Consider the following 22,430-nt stretch of genomic DNA (forward strand, 5'->3'; position numbering starts at 1 on the left):
CTCCTGTCGCTGTATTGAATGCTGCAGGCGCTCCAACTCAAACGACGTCGGTGCACGAGAATCTGTGGCGTGGCAGAGAAGGATGGGGAAATGGGACGTGAGACGCGCATGCCTCTGCGAGTTCATCACGCTCTCTCTCTCTCTCTCTCTCTCTCTCTCTCTCTCTCTCTCTCTCTCTCTCTGTTATTATTGCTCATCTACACCCATCTGTTGCTGCTTATCAGTTCATCATGAACTTCGAAACCACACTTAAATGATGCCTTTCTGTCACTACATCATTGCTGTCCTTCTTACGATCCACAGTCGTCGACTGCTCCGGTGGCTGTGCACTGTAAGCATATTACTAGTGTATGGAGAATGTGCACTTTAAATCCAAACAGATATGACTTCCTTCTCGTGCAACCGAGGATTGTTGAGTGTTCTTGTGTTCTTTCCTTATCCTGTGCATCTAAGGACTTGGATTAAACTCTTAGTACCAAGAACAAGATATCATGTCCTACAAAAGACATCACAGCCGTATCTTTCATGTTTCCTTCTAATAGTTAGGTTGATAGAATCACCATCTTGTTTGATTTTACAGAAGAGCTACACGAACTGTGGTGACTGACATTGCAAATTACCAAATACCATTTCTTTCCAAAAGATTTGGGTCTACTTTGTCATAGTCAAAGTAAAAAAGATGAAACGCTTACCAAAACAGTCACGTTGAAAAGACAACAGATGGTTTGCAGAGAGGAAGTGAGACCAAAACGATGAGAGAAGACGCGAAAGAGTTCACAGAGAGGGGAGAGAAGTGAGACCAGAACAATAACAAGGTTCTTCTGCTCCCCTGATTGCTGTGGAATACAAGGAAGTCAAGGCCACGATCTTCACACTGAGTCTTTCTTGTAGCTTGATTCAGGAGCTATCAGTTCTAATATGTACATGAAGGGAACACTCAAAAGTAGTCAATATGCTGAGGGATGTGGTATGGTTCATCCCTGACTTTCTTGCTTAGCATTTGAGCTGCTACCGGACCTCTGCTCCGACTCCGAGCTCTCCTTGAGTCTCCGGGAACCTCAGGTGGCCTCACTGACCTGATGAGAGCCCAATTCACACCCTTGAAGAACACATGCCTTTTGATCTGGGCAGAGCCCTTCGCGCTTCCGATCCTCTTCTTGGGGTTCTTCACCAGGAGCTTGCTTATGAGATCTTGCGCTCTGAGCAACTCATCCAGCTCCTTGCCTGTTGCTGCCGCCACGGGAAACGAAAGCGGCGCCTTGATGATGTTGACGAGGGTCCTCTCGTTGTCCTCGCCTTTGAACGGCGTCATGCCGTGGATCATCTCGTAGAGGAACACCCCGAGCGCCCACCAGTCGACGGCGCTTCCATGGCCGGCGCCGGAGATCACCTCGGGCGCGAGGTACTCGTGCGTCCCGACGAACGACTTCGACCGCGCGGTGATGGGCTCGGCGACGAGTTCCGGGTCGAGCTCTTCCTGATCATCCAAGTCATCTTCCTCGGGCGTCTTCGGCTTCCTGTCGTGCTTGTTGGCGCCACGGCCGTAGAAGCAGGCCAGCACCGGCTGCATGGGCGGCACGCAGGACGAGCCGGAGCCCTTCGCGTTCCTCGCCACGGGCTTGCCGCTGAGTCTTTGCGTCATGAGCTTGGGGACGACGTCGCACTTGAGGGAGAGGTCAAAGTCGGAGATCATTATGTGGCCGTCGTCCCTCACGAGCACGTTCTCCGGCTTCAGGTCTCTGTAGACCACGCCCATCATGTGGAGGTACTCCAACGCCAAGAGGATCTCGGCGGCGTAAAACCTGCGTAATAGCCATGCGTACATCTCGTCAGAACCTCGCAGTCAGACTACAACGATTGGAGATCGAGACAAAGGGGTTGGAGCGTTACTTGGCAGAGGAGATTGTGAAGCGGCGGCCGGGCTGGCGCTGGCGGACGACGTGCAGGTCGCCGCCGGGGCAGAACTCCATGAGGAGGCATGAGTAGTGAGCGGCGTCGAAGTCGGCGTACAGGGTGGGGAGGAAGGGGTGGTCAAGCGTGCGGAGGATCTCCTTCTCGGTCTCCGCACGCTGGAGCTTCTTGCGGAAAGCGAGCGCCTCCCGGTCGACCACCTTCATGGCGTAGAGGCAGCCCGGGAAGCGGGGGTCGCGGAGCCGGCAAAGATAGACGTTGCCGAGGTCGCCGCTCCCGAGGCGACGCACGAGGCGGAAGTGCTCAAGGAGGACGCTGCCAGAGGCGGCGCGGAGACGCTGGATGGCCTCCCACTCGGCCTGATTCGCCTTGTGGGGCTTCAACTGCTGCTGCTGGCCTCCACCGCGGCAGGAGCGGGCGGAGATGGAGCTGGAAGTGCCGAAGCTGATGTCGCTAATCCAGCTCCGGCGAGATTCGAGGGCAGTGCTAAGGGAAGAGCAGCTGCTGTCGTGGTCGGAGTCGTCTCGGCCGGCGGTGACTGCCATGGGCTGGCTCGTTCGACTTTTCGCGTGCAGGAAGCGGGCTTCTAGCTCATCAAGGTCTCCCCTTACACCCACATAATATCACCGAGTATATTTATACTAAGAACAGTTATAGCGGGAAGCATTCCGATTTTTAGACTTAAACAATTTATATTAAAATTTTATAATTATAAAAATAAAATATTTAACTCTATTTATTATAATATCATCAATTTAACCAACGAAATATATCACACATATAAAAATAATAAACAAAAATATAATTTTAATATCTCAATTGCATATTCAGTGGTGACGGACAACGATATCGTTAGAGGCCGCGGGTGACTGTTATGGATAAAGAGAGAAAGCAATGATGAGAGATGAGGCAAAAAGGAGAGAAGAAAGATGACAACGAAGATATCAATGTGTGTATTTACGTCGGTGCCGACAGACGTCGTCGAACAACCGTGTCGGTGTCGATACAGATGTAGATGTAAAGCAATATTATTCTGCATCTGCGTCAACACTAACAACAATATGGGGAAGGACGACATCACTTTATATCTATATCAGTGTTACTCTGCTCGACATTGACACAGATGTAGAGCAGTAGAAGGGCCACTCGACATATGCATCAGTGTCAACGCAGATGCAAATGCAGAGCGTCGCTGACAATGATGCGAGGAAGAGCAATGTCCCTCTACATCTACATCAATGTCGCTCTGTATTTAAGTTGACGCCAACAACAATGCGAGGAAGGGCAGTGCCCATCCTTCTTACCCCCTTCCTCGATCCCTCATTCTTCTTCCCCCTTTCTACGCTTAACAAGCGCAAGAGGGAAGAATGATAAGTGATACAAAGGGGAAGAAGGATGATCGATGCTCAACATAATCGCATCATCACTCGTCCTTTTTCCCCCCTTGCGCATGCCAAGCGACAAAAAAGCGAAGAAGAATTTCTCGCATCGTTATCGACATCAACGTAAATGCAAAGTGACACCGATGCATATGCTGAGCATCGACATCTACATTGTCCACTTCCTTCTTCTTCCCTCTGTTGCTCGCCCTCCTCATCCTCCTTCCCCTACAAGAAGCCACAAAAATCCCCGACATTCTCATTGACTAAAACCACAATAGCTATTGGTAGCTCCCAACAACATCGTCATCCATCATCACCGAAAATATAATTAGAACATTAAAATTATATTTTTGTCATTCTAACATCATTTAGGATAAATAAAATTAAATATTTTATTTTTATAACTATAAGGATTCCAACATAAATATAACGAATATATTTATAATAAGAACAAGTTATGCCATACTGCAAAGAAGTTGAGCACCACATAATTAGGTTCTAAAGTTGAAACGACCACGATACCTAATTAAATACGATTGATTTTTGAATATAATCCAAAAAAAACATTATAGATATTCTTCCTGCATCCATCCCACCGTAGGAAGACACTCCAGACACAGTATGACAACCCATAAATAAAATAGCAAGCAATGATAGAGAGAATAATTTAGTGTCAACTAAGCTTTATATTTTTGCCATTCATTGAGGTGTAGGATTGAATTGTAATCATGGGCGGCTCCAGATCAAACAAGTGGAGAGTTGTTTATGTTCCTCTTCACTTTCCATTTGCACCAGAATGATCATGCCCGGTGTTTCTGTGTGCACAAGAAACAGTCACCGAACATGAAGTCTCATACTCAGCTCAGATATTCATGAAAGGATCGACACCGGAGATGCATTGTAAAAGTTCAAATCTCAGAAAGCATATTTCACCATGTATTTTTCCAAGCCAATAAAGAAAATTAAGTTATCAGCATCAACCAGTATCCGAAAAATGTTTAGGTTACAAAGTAAAATTCACCATGGATTTTTACCAGTCACTTATATCTAGCTTGCAACCAAGAAGCCGACTATAAAACATGCTGCCATCTGAGCGCATTTCCTTCATGATTTACAAGTCAAGAAGACAATGAAAACAAGCTTGCACTGTATGATTTGAAAACGAGTAGCTCAAAACACTTCAAACAAGAAGAACAGGGCGTGACATACCTCCCATAACATCAAAATATCTCGACTCTTTAAAATTAATGTTGTCACGGTATAAAGCAGCCACCGACTTCACCAAAAGCTGGCAACATCAGTAGGAATGGATCCTAAAGGCCAGAGTCTAAAAAGTTGTTACATTGGTAGCCCTAAGAAGTTGGTTTTAGCAAACACAAATAGACCACTATAATATGTTCAAAACAGACAAACCTTTATCAATCTGACACTCTTATCAAGAAAGAATCAGGTCTCTAATGTGGCCAGTATATTATTTGACAATGCACTGAAACCCCAAGAGTCCATTGATAATTGATGGTCTTGATGGTAGCCAAAAAGAAAAATTCAAACAAAAACATAAGCCACACTTGGGCAAGAAAATTGAAGATGCCAAAAAGTTGTCTGAAGCTACACAACAGAGAAGACTTCCCCCCTCACCATATTTTATTTCTTGCATGATTCAGCGCCACGTTCAGTGATCATCTTCATCACCATGTCCATCTGGGGGCCCTCCCTCACCAATCACTTCCAGCTGCAGAAACAGAGTTTAGTTTGAGTTGTTCTACTTTCAAACCAAGAAGTATCTATTGAAAAATGTATTACAGGCATCTCATTTTCTTTCATAGCATTGTGAAGTGTAGAAAGTCATCTCAATTACCACAAAGTATTGTGAGCACACAGGGCATTCATGAGGCTTGTCTTTCTCCAACCAAAACCAGACAACATCATGTTCATCCTCTGCAAAAAACAGAAAATATATATATGTTAATTTCCAGGCACCAGACTCGAGGTATTCCATGAAGGCCTGATGAAAACAACTGTTTTATGTTATTTTGTTACCATCAAAAAGAAAATTAAGTATAAGATAGCAGAAAACCTGCAAAAGTGAAAACTGAGAACCTAATAGCATCTTATTTCTGTCAACTTACCACCTTCACCACCAGGACAGCCAACTATCCTCTTGTCATAATAAGATTGGATAACAGCAGGTGCTTCCTACAAGTAGACCAAAGATGGGACAATTTATGATATAACAACACAATGAAACATTTCTTAAATAAAAAAAGTCAAGCACCAACACCTATGCTCATTATCCAGCTGATATATATATATATATATATATATATATATATATATATATATATATATATATATATATATATATATATATATATGAAAACAGTCACGTTCATCAAGAACAGTAAGCCAAAAAGTCATTGTCCAAGCAGTACAAGGAAACCACATCGCAATATTGATTTTTATTAATATAACTCCTTGCAGAAGTTTGCCAAGGCATAGGAATCAAGCCATGATGGACAACAAGATAAAAATTGTATAGATCAATGCAATAATAGATGTGATACTATACTGCAATAAAAATTATATAGGATCCCTATCACAGTAATACTATACTGCATTTAAGCATGGAAGCAAATAAGGACATGGATTATTTAACACTTAAAACATGTGATATGCATATTGTTCAATTAGGGTTTTTACACTTGACTGACATGACAAACATACGTCAGTATCTCATTAGAGAAAAGCAATGGAATAACAAAACCATACATAAGCAAGCCTGATCGCTTGATTATTACACCAAGAGCAAAAAATAATTTGACATCACATATTAGTAATGACAAATGTCATAAGAAGACAGATAGAACCTATAGGAGATTCAAAGGCACTGAACACACTTCCCTGTTCCCAGGGATTTTATATGCTCCAAATTAACATCACTACAGTTCAATTAAGGTTGTTTTTCAATGCAAAAAAATACTTTTAACATCAAATTTTCCTGTGGTGATGGACAAAATTGACATGAATTTACCATGGAATCTATATACTTGTTCTGGGGCAAGCTCATTCTTAAAGGAGGTGACTGCGGTAGAAGACTGGTGAGATTTTCTCTAGATTTTTTTTTATCAGGGAGGTGTTTATTGCCAAACAATGACAACTCTTATTGATGGATCCTTCTTTAAAAAAAAAAAATAGAACAAAGCTCATCTACGCATTTGAGATCTTTTTAAATCTTCATCTTCACCATATCTCAAGCTTCATTGTGTTAAGAGCATCAGTGGTTGCAAGGAAGTGGACCACAAAAAGTAAAGTTCTTACAGAAGTGACCATTTCTGCTGTAGAACTAGTAAGATGAGTCCCAAAGAGAGAGCCAATTTTGATTTGCAAAGGAGGCCGACAAAGTCAACTTCTGAGTTGTATGAAATGAATATTAAAAGATCCTCCACAACCAAAATGTTTTAGGGGAAAAAGACAGAGACGGGGGGGGGGGGGGGGTGTGGGGGTGGGGTGGTGGAGGGGATGACAATGAGGAGGAGAGGGCTGGAAGGCAGCATGTGGCTTGCAACAGTGGGTGTCATCAAGCTTTGAGAGGCACATGTGGGGGATCACCAGAGAGGCAGCTTTTAGGATTAAAAATAACAAAAAAAAGGAAACAAGGGCTTGCCTAAATTTACAAGGTAGTAGCTAATTTTTTATAATATCAACATATTATTACCATTTATCAATTTACTGTCATGCCTAGATACACATCATGATTTCTACCTGGATACTCAATGAAAAACACTTCCCTCTTTTAGTTTCAACTAATCCAATCATTCTAGCATTGCCCCAAAGTATTGACATCTCAAGAATTCATTTTTCACTTCAAAGAGAAAAGAATATTATGTATTTACAAGCACTAGTTTCTACAGCTCCATCAAATCTGGTCATCAAAATGCAAGGATGGAAACCATGATTAAGTTTCTGCAAATCATTTACATAAATCTAATATTCCGTGCAGCTAAACATCATTTAACCAGTAATATTTTTGTAAACCAATGACAAGTTTCTGCGAAAACTTAAATATGGTTACTGTACAGGAAACCATGATCAAGTTTCTGAAAATTATTTACATAAATCTAATATTCTGTGCAGGTAAACATAAGTTAACCAGTAACATTCCTGTAAACCAATGACAAACTTGTATATTAATAAAATATGAATTATACCTATAAAGAGTTATCCATGAGAACATAGACTTCCATCAGAAAGAACTCTAAATACATTTGTTGACATATATATAGATGCTTATTGCTTTAGAGCTATGTCTCTACTAACAAAGGAAGAAATAATTAACTAGGGATCCAATTTTTATACCTCAACACAGTTGCATTTGTGCTCTATATGAAACAATGTGATTTGGCTTAAAATTCACATGATACTTTCAAAGATACAGCTTAAGTTTTTGCGTCAGATGTTATTAATGAAACCCATGTAAAGAAGTCGAATCAAATTAATCCTGGTTTCTGAGATCAATTAGATGTAAAAATAAGTTAGACAGGTAACTGTAAATTTAAGGCTCCCGAAGGGCCTCAAAACAGTCCAAAAGAACAAAAAGAAGTGTGAAAGATGCATATCCATATATAGTGGTCCTCTCGGTCACACATCCGAATCTATTTCGGTAACACGGGGAATATATCCACAACCATATTAAAGAGGAAGACAAACCAAATACTGCGCCTAGGGTATCAAGAATTAGAATCCCTATGAGAAAAGAGAAGGAACAAGAACCCCTACCTTGGTGCCGAAGGGGCCTACGGGGGCATCCATATCGAACCGCTTCTTTCCCTAAATACCGGAATAAGGAAACATCAAAATACGGTCAGTTTCCTGACAACTCAAAGCATACGATTTTGAGATCGGAAAAGGAAAAAAAGAAACCTCCAGTTCTGCCTGGATCTCCTCGCGCTCGAGCCCGGTGGCAATCGGCATCACGTCCTCCACCCTCTTCTTCAACGATCCATCACCTGAAGAAAGAAGGAGAGGAGGAAGAGATCGACCAAATCCGGATCAGCTTCTACGAACTCCCGATCCAAGATCTCGGAAACAAACGAAGAGAACCCCTAAGGAGAAGAAAGGTCCTACCTGAAACGGAGGAGAAGAACACTGCCGGCTTCGGGGAGGGCGGGAAGGGGGAGAGGGCGCGGCCACGAAGGTCGGCGGCCGAAGGATGAGGTTTCGCGAGAGCGGATCGCCGAGGGGCGACGCAAACCCTTCTCCACATCGTCTCTCTCACTCTCTCTCCCTCCCTGTTCGGCCAGTGTGTTCTCAGGTCGACGGCCGCCCCTTTCCTCACTCGTTTCCCTTTCGGTGTTAATAAAAGAATAATATACACCCTTGTCACGGCTAGTTGACACCGCAAAGGGGAAGTGGGTTTTGGGCTCATATCGTGTTTCCCTTTGGCCCAGTTGGCCTTGGTAGTATTAATTTTAGTGTTATTATAAAAATAGTTGTAATAATGACGACAACAATGATACTATTAATGATAATGACAACGTTATAATAGAAATTATAGCGATTGTGATTATAAGAGGAGAAGATTATGGTCCTTGGTTTTCACCAACGCGGTTTTCGAGAGAGACTCGACGCCACGAGCAACTATCAAGATTTAAGCATTCCCAAACCTGAAATCAACGCTGCAGCAAACTCACTACCCTCCACAAATCCCTTTCTTGGTGGATCCAAAGTACGTTCAAGAATTAATCGCATAGCATTTGTCATCTGCTTTCTCCACAGCCAAACGAGAAAAAAAGCTGGCAGTTATTACACAACATCCGGAAACCATAGAAGCAGCCCTTATAGGACTCGGCAGACACCAGAAAGATAGCACTACCATCAAAATCATGCCATGTTCAACTAGCATCCAAATTAAACATATAAATTCAAGAACAATCGCTCCAAAGTCCAAATTCCAAAAATTAGAACATAGAGCACGTGTTTATATCGCATATGATACTTTTAAAGTACAATCCAGTTATTCCCCGTACAGGCATCCGGTGGTCTCTGAAGACAATCTCTCTTGACGCTCAGCTGCTCACAGATAAAGAGCCTTAAGAGTTAATATAATATTATTTTCTATCTCCCACCGGAATCAGGGGAGCCATCTCCATACGAAACCAACCCTTTCTTTCCATGAGAACTGCTGGAGGGAGACCTCGACTGCTCCTTGCTAGCACGTTTTGGAGAGGGAGTATCCTGGGAAGAACGAGACCTGGATTTGGACCTCGAACTAGAACCAGACCTGGAACTGGACCTCGACCTGGATCTGGATCTGGATCCAGATGGGCTTCTGCTTTTAGAAACTGACACACGCTTTTCAGGGCGAATGCTATCTCTTGCACCGCGTGACCTTGGTTTTTCTGAAGCTTGCGAAGGACTGCGAGCTGGGCTGATGCTGTAGCCACCTCTTGCCCGGCCACGATAGCCAACAGGGCTGCGAGATACGCTTCGAGTAGGGCTCCTCCGACTTCGGTACCTACATACATGATTAAGGAATGACACAAATAAAACAACAAGGCAATAGACGTTGAAGGTAGAGATCAGCATTGCAAAACCAAGACATATATGAGAGAATAAAGCATTGCAAGTTTTTTATGATATTCAGGCTATAAAAGACCAAAACAAACTGAATAAAACACTTAAAAATAGTTGAAAAAACTCAGGAGGAAACCCAAGACATTGGACCAGACCTCTCCAAGTTGAAAGATTCAGTTTAGTTTAGTTCACATCACCTTTTATGTCGGTTCCATTTAAGATCCAATATTGCAAGACCAGTTATTCATTTTGCTGAAATCAAGCTAAACCTAACTGAGAACTGCCCGATTAAAAAGCTACCTCAAGACTAATAGCTTGAAAGCAAATAGTCATTACTTTGCATAGTAATATAGCATAATGTTTCACTCGAATCCATGATTTAAAATTGTATACTTTGCAGCATAGTAAACATTCCAGGAAGGAAAGATTACCTTGGTGGGGTTCTTCCTCTTGGAGGGCTCCTATATCGTCTAGGAGGAGAGCGATTGTGGTAGCTTCTATAGCTTGAGTACCTAAAAAAGCAATAAACAGGGTCATACATAACAAGGAAATTCATAACTATAAAGAACATCACGCATTAGAGTACCATTCACAATCATTCAACATAAAGCCACACTACCTATCACGATCATTTCTTCCACCATAACGATGCAATCTAACAGGAGAACGATCAGGGGATGGAGTTCGGTATCTTCTAGCAAAGGAGTATTGCTGACTGAAGCCTCTACCCCTCCTTATACGCTTAGGAGATCCATCCGGAGAAACACTTCTTGATAAGCTCCTTCGACGATTGGATGGAGGTGATGCGGCCCTGTGAACAGGACTCCCCTGGTTCCTGCTGATGCTTGGTCGTGACCGAGCCTGTACAGGGCTATGGCTTTTACTTCTGCTTCTAGACCTTTCAGGGCTTCGGCTTACACTTCTCCTAGCCTTCACTGGGCTTCTGCTAGGGCTTCTCTGCTGCAGAGACCTTCCTGAGCTTCGGCTAATGCTCCTCCGTTTTTCATTGACCGGACTTCTATTCAAGCTTCTTCTAATAGGAGTCTTGTCTTGGCTTCCACTAAGATTTCTCTGCTGCAGGGACTTTGCTGGGCTTTTGCTTGCACTTCTGCTATGAACTTTAACTGGACTTCTGCTCTTGCTCTTCCCAGTCAGGCCAACTGGATTTTTGTTTATGACTATTCTTATAGGACTTCTACTAATAGTTCTTCTAAATGGGCTCCTGCTGGTACTTCTCCGAGGTGGGCTTCTACTCATGCTGCTCTTTCGGGATACATGGTCAGGGCTTCCATCAAGATCTCTTGTACCGGGGCTCCTGCTCGCTGACCTTCTGGGACTTTGGCTGCCATTAGGACTCCTCCTTGGACTGATACTCATACTCTTACTCATGGACTGGTTCGGGCTCATGCTTTGGCTCCTGTTTACGAATGTCGAATGAAGTCTAAGTTCACCAGGAAGGGGGAAGAAGAAAGGTTGATTCATGTGCAAGGAAAAACAAAAGACCTTGATTTATGGCCTTCTGAACCTGGTAGCTGATCCATATCCCTGCAAGACGTTGGTTCGGTAATGCCATTGCTCTGGAGCTCTCCATTTTCTCTTTGGGACTTGGCCTCTTCACCAACAGGCTTCTCAGGTATAGTTCCCTCATCAGGTAAATCGGTAATGATTTCTCTCTCCACAGGCAGCAGTGACTGTTTTTCATCTGAAAAAATAATAATACGGTTAGCAGGGAAGAATCTCATTATGTAATAAAGAAAGTTCAAACTATATCAAAGTAGTGACTCAGAATTATTTCTAGGAACTGGGAGAAAGGTAACATCTTCCAAGGCAGAAAGTCCCTAGAATAAAAAATATTAACGTTGTGATGCATTACATTCTCAAGTTATTTTCTTCATTATTAATGGCATTAGCAATATTTTACAAAAAGATTAATTAGAAGCACTGCCAAAATTCTGAAGAAGAAGAAATTAGACATACCAGAAACATGAGATGAGACCTTAGACTTTCGTACTCGTCGTTTGTGATATCCATCATCATGAGAACTGCTACCATCGGTACTCTCTGTTTCAGATTCACTCTCCATTATCCTTGTAGCAGAGTATAAAAGTATTTATTCATTTGATGAATTAAGAGACAAACAAAAATTTTGAAATGCACTTTGAAAAGTCAGCCCAAATGTGCATGAAACATATATCAACTTGTGGAACGGGTTAGATAAAAACCTTCTGAGTTTGTGCCTTAATTTCCTTTCACGCTTTCTGCGCCTTTTCTCCTGCCCTCTATCCCTTTTCCTTTTGCCATGCTTGTACTTGTCTCGCTTAGAATACTTCCTCCTCTTGTGTCGCCGGTCATCACTTGAGCTGCTTACATCAGACATAGATGATGTGTCCGAGTCAGAATCACTGTCAGTATCTGAAGTTTCTGTTTCTGCATCTGACGAGCTATCCGATTCTGATGAATAATATCTTTTTCTTTTCCACTTCCTTCTTCCTTTAGAAGACTTTTTATGTCGTCCCCGCCGTCGACTATCATCAGAAGCATCCTTAACTTGCTTTGATTTGGAATCTTTCTTCTTGTCTGAATATATGAAAACCACATTGTCAGTTGGACAACTAAAGAAAAAAAGGTATCTACAGCAACCTGATTAGCAGCCAGAAGGCAGAAAAGGGTGAACTTTTTAATCTCAAAGTAAGTAGAAGCCTATTAGAAAAACAAATTTATTTTCTTTATGACACGTAGTACCATTTTCATGTACCACTGCTACATTTTCGCAAAGCTCTCCACAGTTAACAATCTTCACTAGAGCAACAGGTCTGTCACCATCCACATCAACATTCTCTATGTTCCTCAAGGTTTCATGTCCTAGAATGAGCTTCCCAAAAATAACATGCTTCCTGACAGAAGGGACAATGACCTACATATTAGAACTGAATCACATGCTATGACATGAGCTGGCAAATACTGCCAGCATAACAAAATGGGATGGCATATGTTGAGAGGAACATGTGCCTAGAATAATATCTAAATAAACAATGCAGTTTGCTATACATATACAAGCAAATCAAATGCATGCAGAAGAGGAAACAATTGTGAACACCCAGTGATCTGTTTAACATCTGTTGGTGATTCACTTTGTTATGTTCCATGAATCACAAGCTCAGTTGAATTACAAGATGCAAATGTCCATATGCTTTTCCACAAATACACAGTATGAAGCAAATTTTATAACAAGAGCATCATGCCGCTTGGGACATCAGAGTGTGATGCATGAGAATTGCAAGATCTGAAAATTTCCTCATCTGTATGATTGAAGTATCAAAAACAGTCAAATAAGAAACCTCAATAGACAAACTTGGAACTAACCCGTTGAGATGAGGAGCGGAGTTGAAAGTGATGAAAAACTGAGAGCCATTAGCATCGCGGCCAGCATTTGCCATTGACAGAAGACCACGACCATCATGGTTTAGCACAAAATTTTCATCTGGAATAAATTACATGCACATGATGTACAGAGCAATATGATAGATGGTTTGGATAAAGGAAAAACACTAACACCAATATACATGCACATAGCCAGATTTTTAATCAAAAAAGAGGTAGGCACCAAATATTCGATAAACCAGATGACCACATTACCACCTCAATCATATTGACTAAATTAAATGTATGTCAAATTCTCATCCTAATAATTAGATAACTAAGAGTAAATACAAAGGTTCACCATACCGTACCGTACCGTTCGGTATGGGTGGTACATACCAGTTCGACAAGAGACCGATATGGACAGGATATCAATATACCTCCATGTATCATGTGTCGATATGCTCGATACGTACCATACCGATAGCTAATCAGTACATCGAACAGACCGGTAAGACGAACCTTGGTAAATACTTCTCCAAGATATTGATTCCCTTCAAAGACAAAATTCTTTTATTTTTTTAAATTATTAATTAATTGAATTTTATTTTATTCCTAGTTTATCTGCACATATTGGACAATAGATTTTAATTGCTAGTTAATTTACCAATTAAGCCAAAGTTCTATAAAAGAAAATACTAGGGAATTACGTTGTGACCTTTAATCACACAACACTAGCAAGATTTATAATGAAACAAATAGTTTTTTTCCTAGGGCAGCATATGTAGGTTGCACACAATTATAAAGAAATGTCTCGTCATGATACTGAAGCTTATTTACCTAAGGCATTTATAGCAATCCTACTTAATTCTAAATTTACCTGAAAATTTCCCACCATATATGCTTTCACCACCGGTCCCTGAAAAAGGGAGGATTTATCAATGAGCAAGAAATTAAATGAAACAGCAAGTTAAAGATACTAAAGAAACTTCCAGTTTTCAGTTATATATCCAATGTCAAGAGTAAAATAAAGAAGCATGCATGAGAAATAAGCAGGGGCAAACTGGCAGAGTATAAGTTAGGAATGTAGGTTCAACTCACAAGATTCTCAATTGGCATATGTTCAAAAGGAAATGCTGTACCAAGACTTTCTATCTGTACATTCTAAATTAATAATGAGTCAAACATTTCACCATTTGCTTGTATTGTGAAACTACTATGATATCGTGACCTTCAGCATCATATGCTAATACTAAATAGGTATGATGATGTCTTAACATAGCAATTGCCACCACATGACATAATACTCCATAGATGATCAAATAAAATTTCCATGATGTGCACAAGTTAGCAAATTGGCAAGAAAAAGAACAAAGATTATTGCTAGTGTTTGTACATATGCAACATGCATTTCTACACGTGTGCAAATCAATAGAACATCTGGAGCTTATGTAAGGAATTAATACACACATTGCCAGACTCTCAAACTTCAAAGACCTTTCATATATCTGGTAATTAAACTGAGGCAAGTGTATATGAGGTAATCAACTTAGGCAAGTGTATATGCTGTATAACAACAATATACTACACTTGCAACAAAAAATCACAAAATAATATAGTAAAAACAGGATAATGGAGATGTAGAAAGCATACCATCACGTCTTGAAAAGTCACCACCCTGCCAAAATAACAATTACATCAAGCACCATTTTAGCATATAACACAAATCACAAAAGGTTGGGCTCAACAGGCTAAGATATAAAAAAAAATGTTTTTAGGACACAACAAAATACAACCTTATAAACTATATGACAAGAAAAGCAGTCGTGACCATCTGCCCTGTATCCTACAGCTTAAACAAGCACAAACGACAAAGGGCAAAAGCTATCACATCTAATTTAAAAAACAAGAAAAGCAAGGCATACAGTCTCACGATAATGGAGGACTGCAATGTAAATAAAGAACATACCTGTGCCATAAAGCCCTTAATAATTCGATGAAAGACCGAACCCTTGTAATGCAGGGGCTTCTTAGTTGTAGGTCCAATTCCCATTTCACCTGTAAAGCTGAACTCATCAGCGGTCCATAATTAATGGAGTTGGTTCAAGTTCAACCATCTTTCGAATTAAGAAATAATCATGTTTAGCTAACAATCACCAATCATGTAATAACAAGAAGAAATGACTCCCATTAGAAAAAAACAAGGAAAGACCTTTTTCTACAAATAATCTATGCATATGCCACCAATGACAAGGTAATTACAAGAAACAACTGTCTTAACCAGCCAATGTGAAAGTATATGACTTCTTCCACTACTAACAACTACTATGACAGCTGATTAATCAAGGGTCTCTTGACCAAATATATTATCACATGGTGTGAAGGCATACCCACCTCAGCACAAAATAATGTCAGTAGCTCCCTTCCCAACAGAGCGAAAATATCAAATAGATGAAAAAAAGGGACTGTTGAAAACAGTGGCAGAAAACTTTTCCCATTTAAATATCCATGGATACACAGCCTCAAACTTCAATAGAAGAACCTAATAAAAAGTATCAATGCAGCTTAACTACCATGGACATGTAGACATGCAGAAAAAAGGAAAAAAAGGACAGAAACATTGACATCAAATAGAGCATCATGTTACTTTCTTGGTTCTGTTTTTGTAGTGTACACACACACATATACAGTCATAATTGAACAACACATCATGACTCCAAAAAGCAAGAAACTGTTATCCATCCATGTTGACGAACCAGCAGGAAAAAAACTTTGAAAGATTTGCTGGTGTTGCACATCATGGAAGTTGCAACAGTGAAATTCAAAGGTGGCATGTCAAAAAGGTTCAATGCCATACAGGTATGGCTTATCAATAATGGGCTCTATAACCTTTGTGTCCTCCATAAATGAGAAACCCTTCCCCTTGAGTTTTTCTTCTGCAGATTTCAAGTCATCATTACATTGGTCATATAAACAAAATCAAGATCCAGATCCACCGAAGATAATATAATTGTTATCAACCAGTATGGAATCAATGAGATATTATACTTCACAAAAGGAACAACAATCATAAAAATAAAAATAAATATTTTTTATCATATTTTAATATTTTCTGACATTGTTATGTTCTTATAGTTTAAATTACATATTTTATGTGTATATATATAACTCTATAAATGTATACATATATGTAAATAACTATATTCAAATTAGTTTATTGTAAACCACCACAGCTTTATTCCTTATCGATGAGATAGAAACTTGTGGCATCCATACATTGGCAGGCAATGGGAGCATCCATGGTTTATTATGCCTCACCAGCTTGGACGCTGGCGTATCCATTGTGGGGCCAGATGTTGTAACTGGTATCTTTGTTTAACAGGGAACATACATTGATATATCATATTATATTAATAATATACATAATGTAAGTTTATTGTATGAGATAATACAAATCTTGACAGCCCAATTATGAGAGCTTCATATTCAAAGCCCAAGAGCAGCACCAGGCAGCCAAGCAGACTGAGGTGCAATTGGTAAGACGCTATTGAACAGTTAAGCTAGGAGGAATTGGCAGTTGAACAGAATGCTTTCATCCCTTTCTCCCTTCATCCACTCCTCCCCTACTCCGTCAGTCCATCTCCTCTGATTGTTTCTCTTCTTCTTTCCTTCCTTATCTTTTATCATTTTTTTTTCTTACGGCCATACCATGATGGAAATAGATTCAAAAGATTAACCAGCCAGAATTTGCTTTGTTGTCAGAATCAGCTGATTCTGATAAGTTTTGGCAAGTCTTTTATTGAGTCCACCTGATTTGATAAATACATTGAGAAAAAGATTTTTTCATAGAAAGAAAAGGTCTAATCCAATCAAGGAAGCTGATACAAATTAGGATTGGTCAAAAATAAAAAAATGCTCAGTTTACAAGGGTCCTCATCCAAAGTTAGCAATATATCTTCCACAAATTGGTCACACACATTAGGAGCTCCACTTAGTTGACCAAAATTTTGATGCCCTGACATCAATACACAAGAGCAAATCACATAGATATCATGCACACAAAACAATGTATAATATTATAATATTAAATTATTCCCAAAAAAATTCATATATTTTAAATGCTTCGGGCTAACTGCCGAAACTGAAATTTTAATCCATCTATTTAATTCTGAGACAGCAAATCTGATCCAGCTAACACCCATTTGTTAAAACTCCTGAATTCTCCACCCACCCTAATATTGATGACCAATTTTGAAATTCTCAACTCCAAGAGCCCCAATAGAAATCTTTAATTAGTAAAACCCATGAGAACTTCTATACATCACAATGTCAGGCAATCCTTTTTAAAAATATCATATGGATTCTCTACAACAACAAGAAAAGACTACTACAAAAATAATGCTCACTTCGACTTGCACTACATACTATAATATAGAATATTAAGTCCAGATAATTAGTGCCCCCCAACAGAACTGCATGCATGCTGCAATTAGTCTGATTTGTGAAGCCAATATAGATGGCCTTAAACAAATGTTATATGGTAAAATAATGCTTCTTGTGAAACCTATCTAATTTTTGGCAATTCTGGTATTCAATCTACATCTTGTAAATATATGCCTAGTACTACCTGAATTCTCAAAACAATCATTTAAAAGAGTACCTGGTGTCCTTGAACTCTTAATACCATTTTTTTTTTCCATCATTGGCCTCTGGATGATGGATAAGATGGAAATTGGCTTCAGTGCATTAGTCTGATAATTTTTGTATACAGAAAGAAAAACAAAAAAAAAAAACAAGAGATGATATCTACTTCTTTCACTATAATGTCACCTTCCACACACATTTGCAAAATTATATTGAGAAAAAGTGACATTTTGATATTAAGTTTGAGATGCTGGCAAGCCACTCCATTAGGTGGTTTTTGTAATAGCAAGCATGTATTTCTTATAAGATAAAGGCCTTGTAGATAACAAAAAAACAATGTCTTCACGTCTCCTTCCTAATGTGCACAAATAAAACCCACTTTGAGGTACAAATGTTCATGAGTTCCGACAAATCCGGATCCATCATAGATGCCAAGCAAAAGATGCATGCTGTTTCATTAGTTAGTATCTTTTATGAAGGTAATTAAGAATTTCCTACAGAATTTATGTCAAGATTTAACACACAACAAAAAACCTGCATCTAAAGATTCTTATCTTGCCTACCACAGATGCCAAAGCTCTACCATTTTTTAGTAAACCCCATTTTAAAGGAACAAGGTTTTTAAGATAGTGATCAAGTTCCAAAGCAGTTGTACAGTTTAGGATTAGGATCTTTAATTGAGCAGGATCAGATTGTGGGGACCATATTTTTTGAATGAGCTGTAGACCATGTGACATTGACCAACATCAACCAGAATGCACAAGGTAGACCAAAGTAGGCCTAGCGAGAAACTAGGCTAGATCATAAGTAATTGACAGGTTAAAAACATCACCAAATAGGAACCTCAATCAAGAATTAGCCATATCAACTTAACATCTGCTAAATATATTGATTTCCAGTATAAGTGATAATCACAAAAAAAATAAATCAAGGGTTTCGGAATAAAAAATGGGGTTTTGGCAAATCCCATAAGCTTAAACCACACATCACATCATACGCATTTCGCAGTGGTGCATGCATGTTAAAAGACCATTGGTTTCACATTTTTGAACTCTTATCCACTTCAAGACAACTCAAGATTTGCTATGTGTATGCCCGAATGTTATGTGTCAAAGTGTAAAGCATAAAGATAGTGACATGATTCGGAGAGGAAATCAAATCATGAGAAGCATGACACATTGCACAACCATACCAACAAGCCCATAAGTACTTAGCATCAAACAAAAGGATCTCCAATGTCAAGTGAGCTTTGAAATGAGGATGAATAGAACAAAACGGAGGATGCAGTGAAGGAAGATAAAAAGTGATGCAATAGAATATCAAGCATCATAGGTAAGGTCCAAACGTCAACTAAACAAAACCCAAGTGCACCGAGGATAGAAGAGCTTTCAAGAGCAATAGCCCTTTATACATGAAAGGTCCGTCACTAAAATGACACCCAGAGTCCTTATAAAGAAGGAACAAAAGAATTACATAGTGTCTTATCTAATCCAAAAACAAAGAAGAGCGAATACATGAGCAACCATTACAAAAAGCAAGATGGATTAAGTTACAAGATCTTAGAGGATCTAGTTACCTGTGCAGAGTGCTCGAAAATTTTCAACAGTCTTGGGAACAATATCAGCAAAAAGCTGCAAAAATGTAATTTTTCAGCACTTTAACAATATATGCCAAAATGATGAAAAAGGCAGATGAGTTGTATGAAGGAATGTGAAGCTCAACAAAATGTCATGTAGTAACTGTATAATTAGATCGAATACCTCGAACACCATCCGTCCTGCAGCTTTCCCATCAATTGCTACATCAAGGAAGACAATAGGATTATTCTTTTTTGCCATTTTTTCCAGCTGGACTATTCAAGGACCCAACAGAAGAGAAACTTCGCCTGCATCATTTCAGAAGGCAAATTAGAATTTCTTCTACTAACATGTAAACAGAAGGAAAATGATTTAACCAAAAAATCTGAACGGAAAGAATTGAGATATAATTATAAGCTACGGGAACAGTACAACTTCTGGTCTAGCCTAGCAGACATCCATAGTACAAAAGTCCGATGCCACAGTATCAATGGATCATCAGATAGAACAACGATGACAAACGCTTCCACAGAGCCACAACAGGATCTTATCAACATCGATATGTAGTCCAATCAAATATAGACGAGAGAAAAACATGACGCGAAGCCAGGCAACAAATCCACAAATCAACTCCAAGAAATGTAAAGGCCAAGATGCAAAAGGAAAACAACCAATTCAGACAGATAGAGACGCAACATATAATGCGCGAATCTAAGACCTCCAACAAAATCATGAGGCGCCCTTGAAACCCTAAACCCTATCTGAGCTGCAAAAAAACCCTAGCGCGAAAACAAAAAGCAACGCAATTTTAGAAAGAAATCCCACAGAGAATAAAAAAATCAGCATGACATGCAAACTAAAACAGATACCCATTCCAACCTAAAAGAAAAGGATAAAGAACACGGCAACAAGACGGCGACCCACCAAAAGGGAAAGACTAAGACGCAAACGAGAAACGACTGGTACCATATTCAAACAATAAGAAAGAGATGATACCGATTTGACGACCTGAAACCCAAATTTCTTACCTGTGGCGTGAAGCAGAGGGAATCTGAGAGCAGCCGGTGCAGCACCGCCAGGACTGATGAGAGGCGACCGTAACCTAAAAGGCTTCGCGAGACGACATCCGCTTTATTTCTTCAACAAATTCCAGATTACTATAACACCCCGACTTTGATGATTTATTTACAAAAAGGTCGCACCCGCCCGTGGTCTTGCCCACTCAGCTCACGTGCGCATCACAGTCCTTCCTGTCATGATAGGGAAGGGACCGCGCCTTACTATTTGCCTCGAAATTGATCTCGATCCGAGCTTGACTTGAGTCGGACTCGATCGGATTAGATCGAACCTAATCGATCATATGTAAACACGTAAACATTGCTTATTTCTTAAACCAAGAGCAAAATACCATAATGCTCCTTTGTGGGGTGATTTATTCACTGGAGAGTCTCGCCTGCTTTAGTCACGTGCGGCACTTATTTCGGTCATGTTAGTTTCGTTGTATGGAGGGTACTATCAAAATCTATATTAATAATAATAAATTAAGTTTGGCCCTTCTTAAGCATAAAATATATATATATATGGATAATTTTATTTGGTCCATTTATATCGTTATTGCAAAGTTGTGATTCTCTTAATTGATCCGAATGTAACTTCTTGATAGAAATTATTAAGATAATGTAAAGATAATGTATACCAGCATCTAATTTAATATAATAATTTATATTATTAAGATAAAAACTATATCAGATCTTATTAAGATAATGTATACCAGCATCAAATTTAATATAATAATTTATATTACATAATGACTTCTTGTTGTCTTAATATAATAATTTATAATATAATCTCTTTTTATTTTCAATATAGTCCATACATTTTTCACAACATGATTTTACATTTTTTTAATTATTTGTTAACATCAAAATGCTTGATATGAAAGAAAAAATCAAGTGAAAAAAATGGTAATAATGAGCTAGAGATGGGGGAGCAAATAAAAAAAATAAAAGTTGAATATCACATATCAACCATCTGTTTAGTTAAATGATCGAATCGCTGATCATATATTATCATGTTTTAACTTATGTGTTTGTCATGTCATTTTTTCTTATCATATTCTTTCTCATTTCGGTGTAGTTAAGTCACAGAGCCATCGGCTCCTAAAGCATGTCGATAATAATCATTCATATGAATTATTGGTTATAGGTTACAGGGATATCCAGTCGGGAAACAACACACAATAAATCCTATGAGACGTTAGTTTGGGCTACGATGTTAGTAGAGCTCCTTGTATCGATCAAGATTCTCTTTACTAGTGCATTGATAATTTTAAGTGACACGATGAGAGTATCATCATGGTCCAAATATAATTGCTTGACTTCCTCTTCTTTAAATACGATTGAGGGGTCCCGCACCAGTCGAAACCTCTTAACATAAAGTTCTTGTGTATAGCTTTTGTAGGAGGACGAATTGCAACCTCCCGATGCAAGCCTACAGACAATTATATCCAATTGGTGCTTCATGGACTCACACGATCTTGAAGATGTCTCATGAACCTTAGCGATTAAGATGTCCTCTTTGAATGAGCTCTTATATTTATAGCTTTAAGTTGTGGCAATCCTTTGTGTTATGCTCGTGGTCTTAATGGAAGTGATAGAACTTTACACAATTCCATCTGGTGAGAGGACTTTGAAGAGGATGAGGTGTGCGAAGTAAGTCTTTCTTCATAATTTACGTAAATACCTCAATATGGGAAGTGTTCAAAGGGGTGAACTCATGCGGGGAGGGGAGCTCAGCCACCACGAGACATGTCATTGTGGGGTCACTTTGAGTTACCCAATTACGAGTTTATTTCCTCCTTAGTCTCTTTTCTGGGCTTAATAATTTTCTTCCAAGTAACTATCGACTTTGCCACTATATGTCAATTGGCTCTACCACTATATGTCGATTGGTCTCTTGCAGCAACTCAAGAAAAGTGACAGGA

General features: G+C 39.5%; 3 protein-coding genes across 5 annotated transcripts; all 3 read right to left on the minus strand.

Moving 5' to 3' along the window:
- Positions 1-688: 688 nt before the first annotated feature.
- LOC103969350 (protein kinase PINOID 2-like) lies at positions 689-2,562 on the minus strand. Its single transcript, XM_009382850.3, has 2 exons — positions 1,891-2,562; positions 689-1,802 (listed from the first exon to the last, which is right to left on the minus strand). Exons 1-2 carry the CDS (start codon positions 2,454-2,456, stop codon positions 938-940), a joined length of 1,431 nt encoding a protein of 476 aa, XP_009381125.2. The 5' UTR covers positions 2,457-2,562; the 3' UTR covers positions 689-937.
- A 2,180-nt stretch (positions 2,563-4,742) lies between these two features.
- LOC103969351 (putative cytochrome c oxidase subunit 5b-like) lies at positions 4,743-8,647 on the minus strand. Its single transcript, XM_009382851.3, has 6 exons — positions 8,418-8,647; positions 8,214-8,299; positions 8,070-8,120; positions 5,423-5,489; positions 5,152-5,231; positions 4,743-5,025 (listed from the first exon to the last, which is right to left on the minus strand). Exons 1-6 carry the CDS (start codon positions 8,554-8,556, stop codon positions 4,966-4,968), a joined length of 483 nt encoding a protein of 160 aa, XP_009381126.2. The 5' UTR covers positions 8,557-8,647; the 3' UTR covers positions 4,743-4,965.
- Positions 8,648-9,250: 603 nt separating this feature from the next.
- On the minus strand, positions 9,251-20,587 carry LOC135580882 (peptidyl-prolyl cis-trans isomerase CYP95-like). 3 transcript variants are annotated; one of them, XM_065088289.1, is made up of 14 exons: positions 20,476-20,587; positions 19,631-19,755; positions 19,447-19,501; positions 15,196-15,284; positions 14,880-14,904; positions 14,107-14,145; positions 13,230-13,347; positions 12,609-12,760; positions 12,089-12,443; positions 11,844-11,953; positions 11,370-11,568; positions 10,486-11,283; positions 10,298-10,378; positions 9,251-9,807 (listed from the first exon to the last, which is right to left on the minus strand). In XM_065088289.1, exons 2-14 carry the CDS (start codon positions 19,706-19,708, stop codon positions 9,408-9,410), a joined length of 2,499 nt encoding a protein of 832 aa, XP_064944361.1. In that variant the 5' UTR covers positions 19,709-19,755; positions 20,476-20,587; the 3' UTR covers positions 9,251-9,407. The 3 variants fall into 3 exon arrangements, with proteins under 3 accessions (XP_064944361.1, XP_064944363.1, XP_064944362.1); XM_065088291.1 differs by lacking the exons at positions 19,447-19,501; positions 19,631-19,755; positions 20,476-20,587 and adding an exon at positions 15,023-15,078 and having other exon boundaries at positions 15,196-15,286; XM_065088290.1 differs by lacking the exons at positions 19,447-19,501; positions 19,631-19,755; positions 20,476-20,587 and adding an exon at positions 15,023-15,072.
- Between the last annotated feature and the right edge of the window lie 1,843 nt (positions 20,588-22,430).

The sequence above is a fragment of the Musa acuminata genome, chromosome BXJ1-10 (assembly GCF_036884655.1).
Source record: "Musa acuminata AAA Group cultivar baxijiao chromosome BXJ1-10, Cavendish_Baxijiao_AAA, whole genome shotgun sequence".
Classification (NCBI taxonomy): domain Eukaryota; kingdom Viridiplantae; phylum Streptophyta; class Magnoliopsida; order Zingiberales; family Musaceae; genus Musa; species Musa acuminata.

What these genes read in the sequence shown, in the direction of transcription:
- LOC103969351 (XM_009382851.3), bottom strand. Translation starts at nt 8,556, where the DNA reads ATGTGGAGAAGGGTTTGCGTCGCCCCTCGGCGATCCGCTCTCGCGAAA. An exon ending in TAGGCCCCTTCGGCACCAAG is followed by an intron (nt 5,490 to 8,069) that starts GTAGGGGTTCTT and finishes GTCTACTTGTAG; the next exon opens with GAAGCACCTGCTGTTATCCA. An exon ending in CTGTCCTGGTGGTGAAGGTG is followed by an intron (nt 5,232 to 5,422) that starts GTAAGTTGACAG and finishes TGTTTTTTGCAG; the next exon opens with AGGATGAACATGATGTTGTC.
- LOC135580882 (XM_065088289.1), bottom strand. Translation starts at nt 19,708, where the DNA reads ATGGCAAAAAAGAATAATCCTATTGTCTTCCTTGATGTAGCAATTGAT. An exon ending in CAGGACGGATGGTGTTCGAG is followed by an intron (nt 19,502 to 19,630) that starts GTATTCGATCTA and finishes ACATTTTTGCAG; the next exon opens with CTTTTTGCTGATATTGTTCC. An exon ending in GGTCTCATCTCATGTTTCTG is followed by an intron (nt 11,569 to 11,843) that starts GTATGTCTAATT and finishes TTATTTTTTCAG; the next exon opens with ATGAAAAACAGTCACTGCTG.
- LOC103969350 (XM_009382850.3), bottom strand. Translation starts at nt 2,456, where the DNA reads ATGGCAGTCACCGCCGGCCGAGACGACTCCGACCACGACAGCAGCTGC. An exon ending in TTCACAATCTCCTCTGCCAA is followed by an intron (nt 1,803 to 1,890) that starts GTAACGCTCCAA and finishes GCTATTACGCAG; the next exon opens with GTTTTACGCCGCCGAGATCC.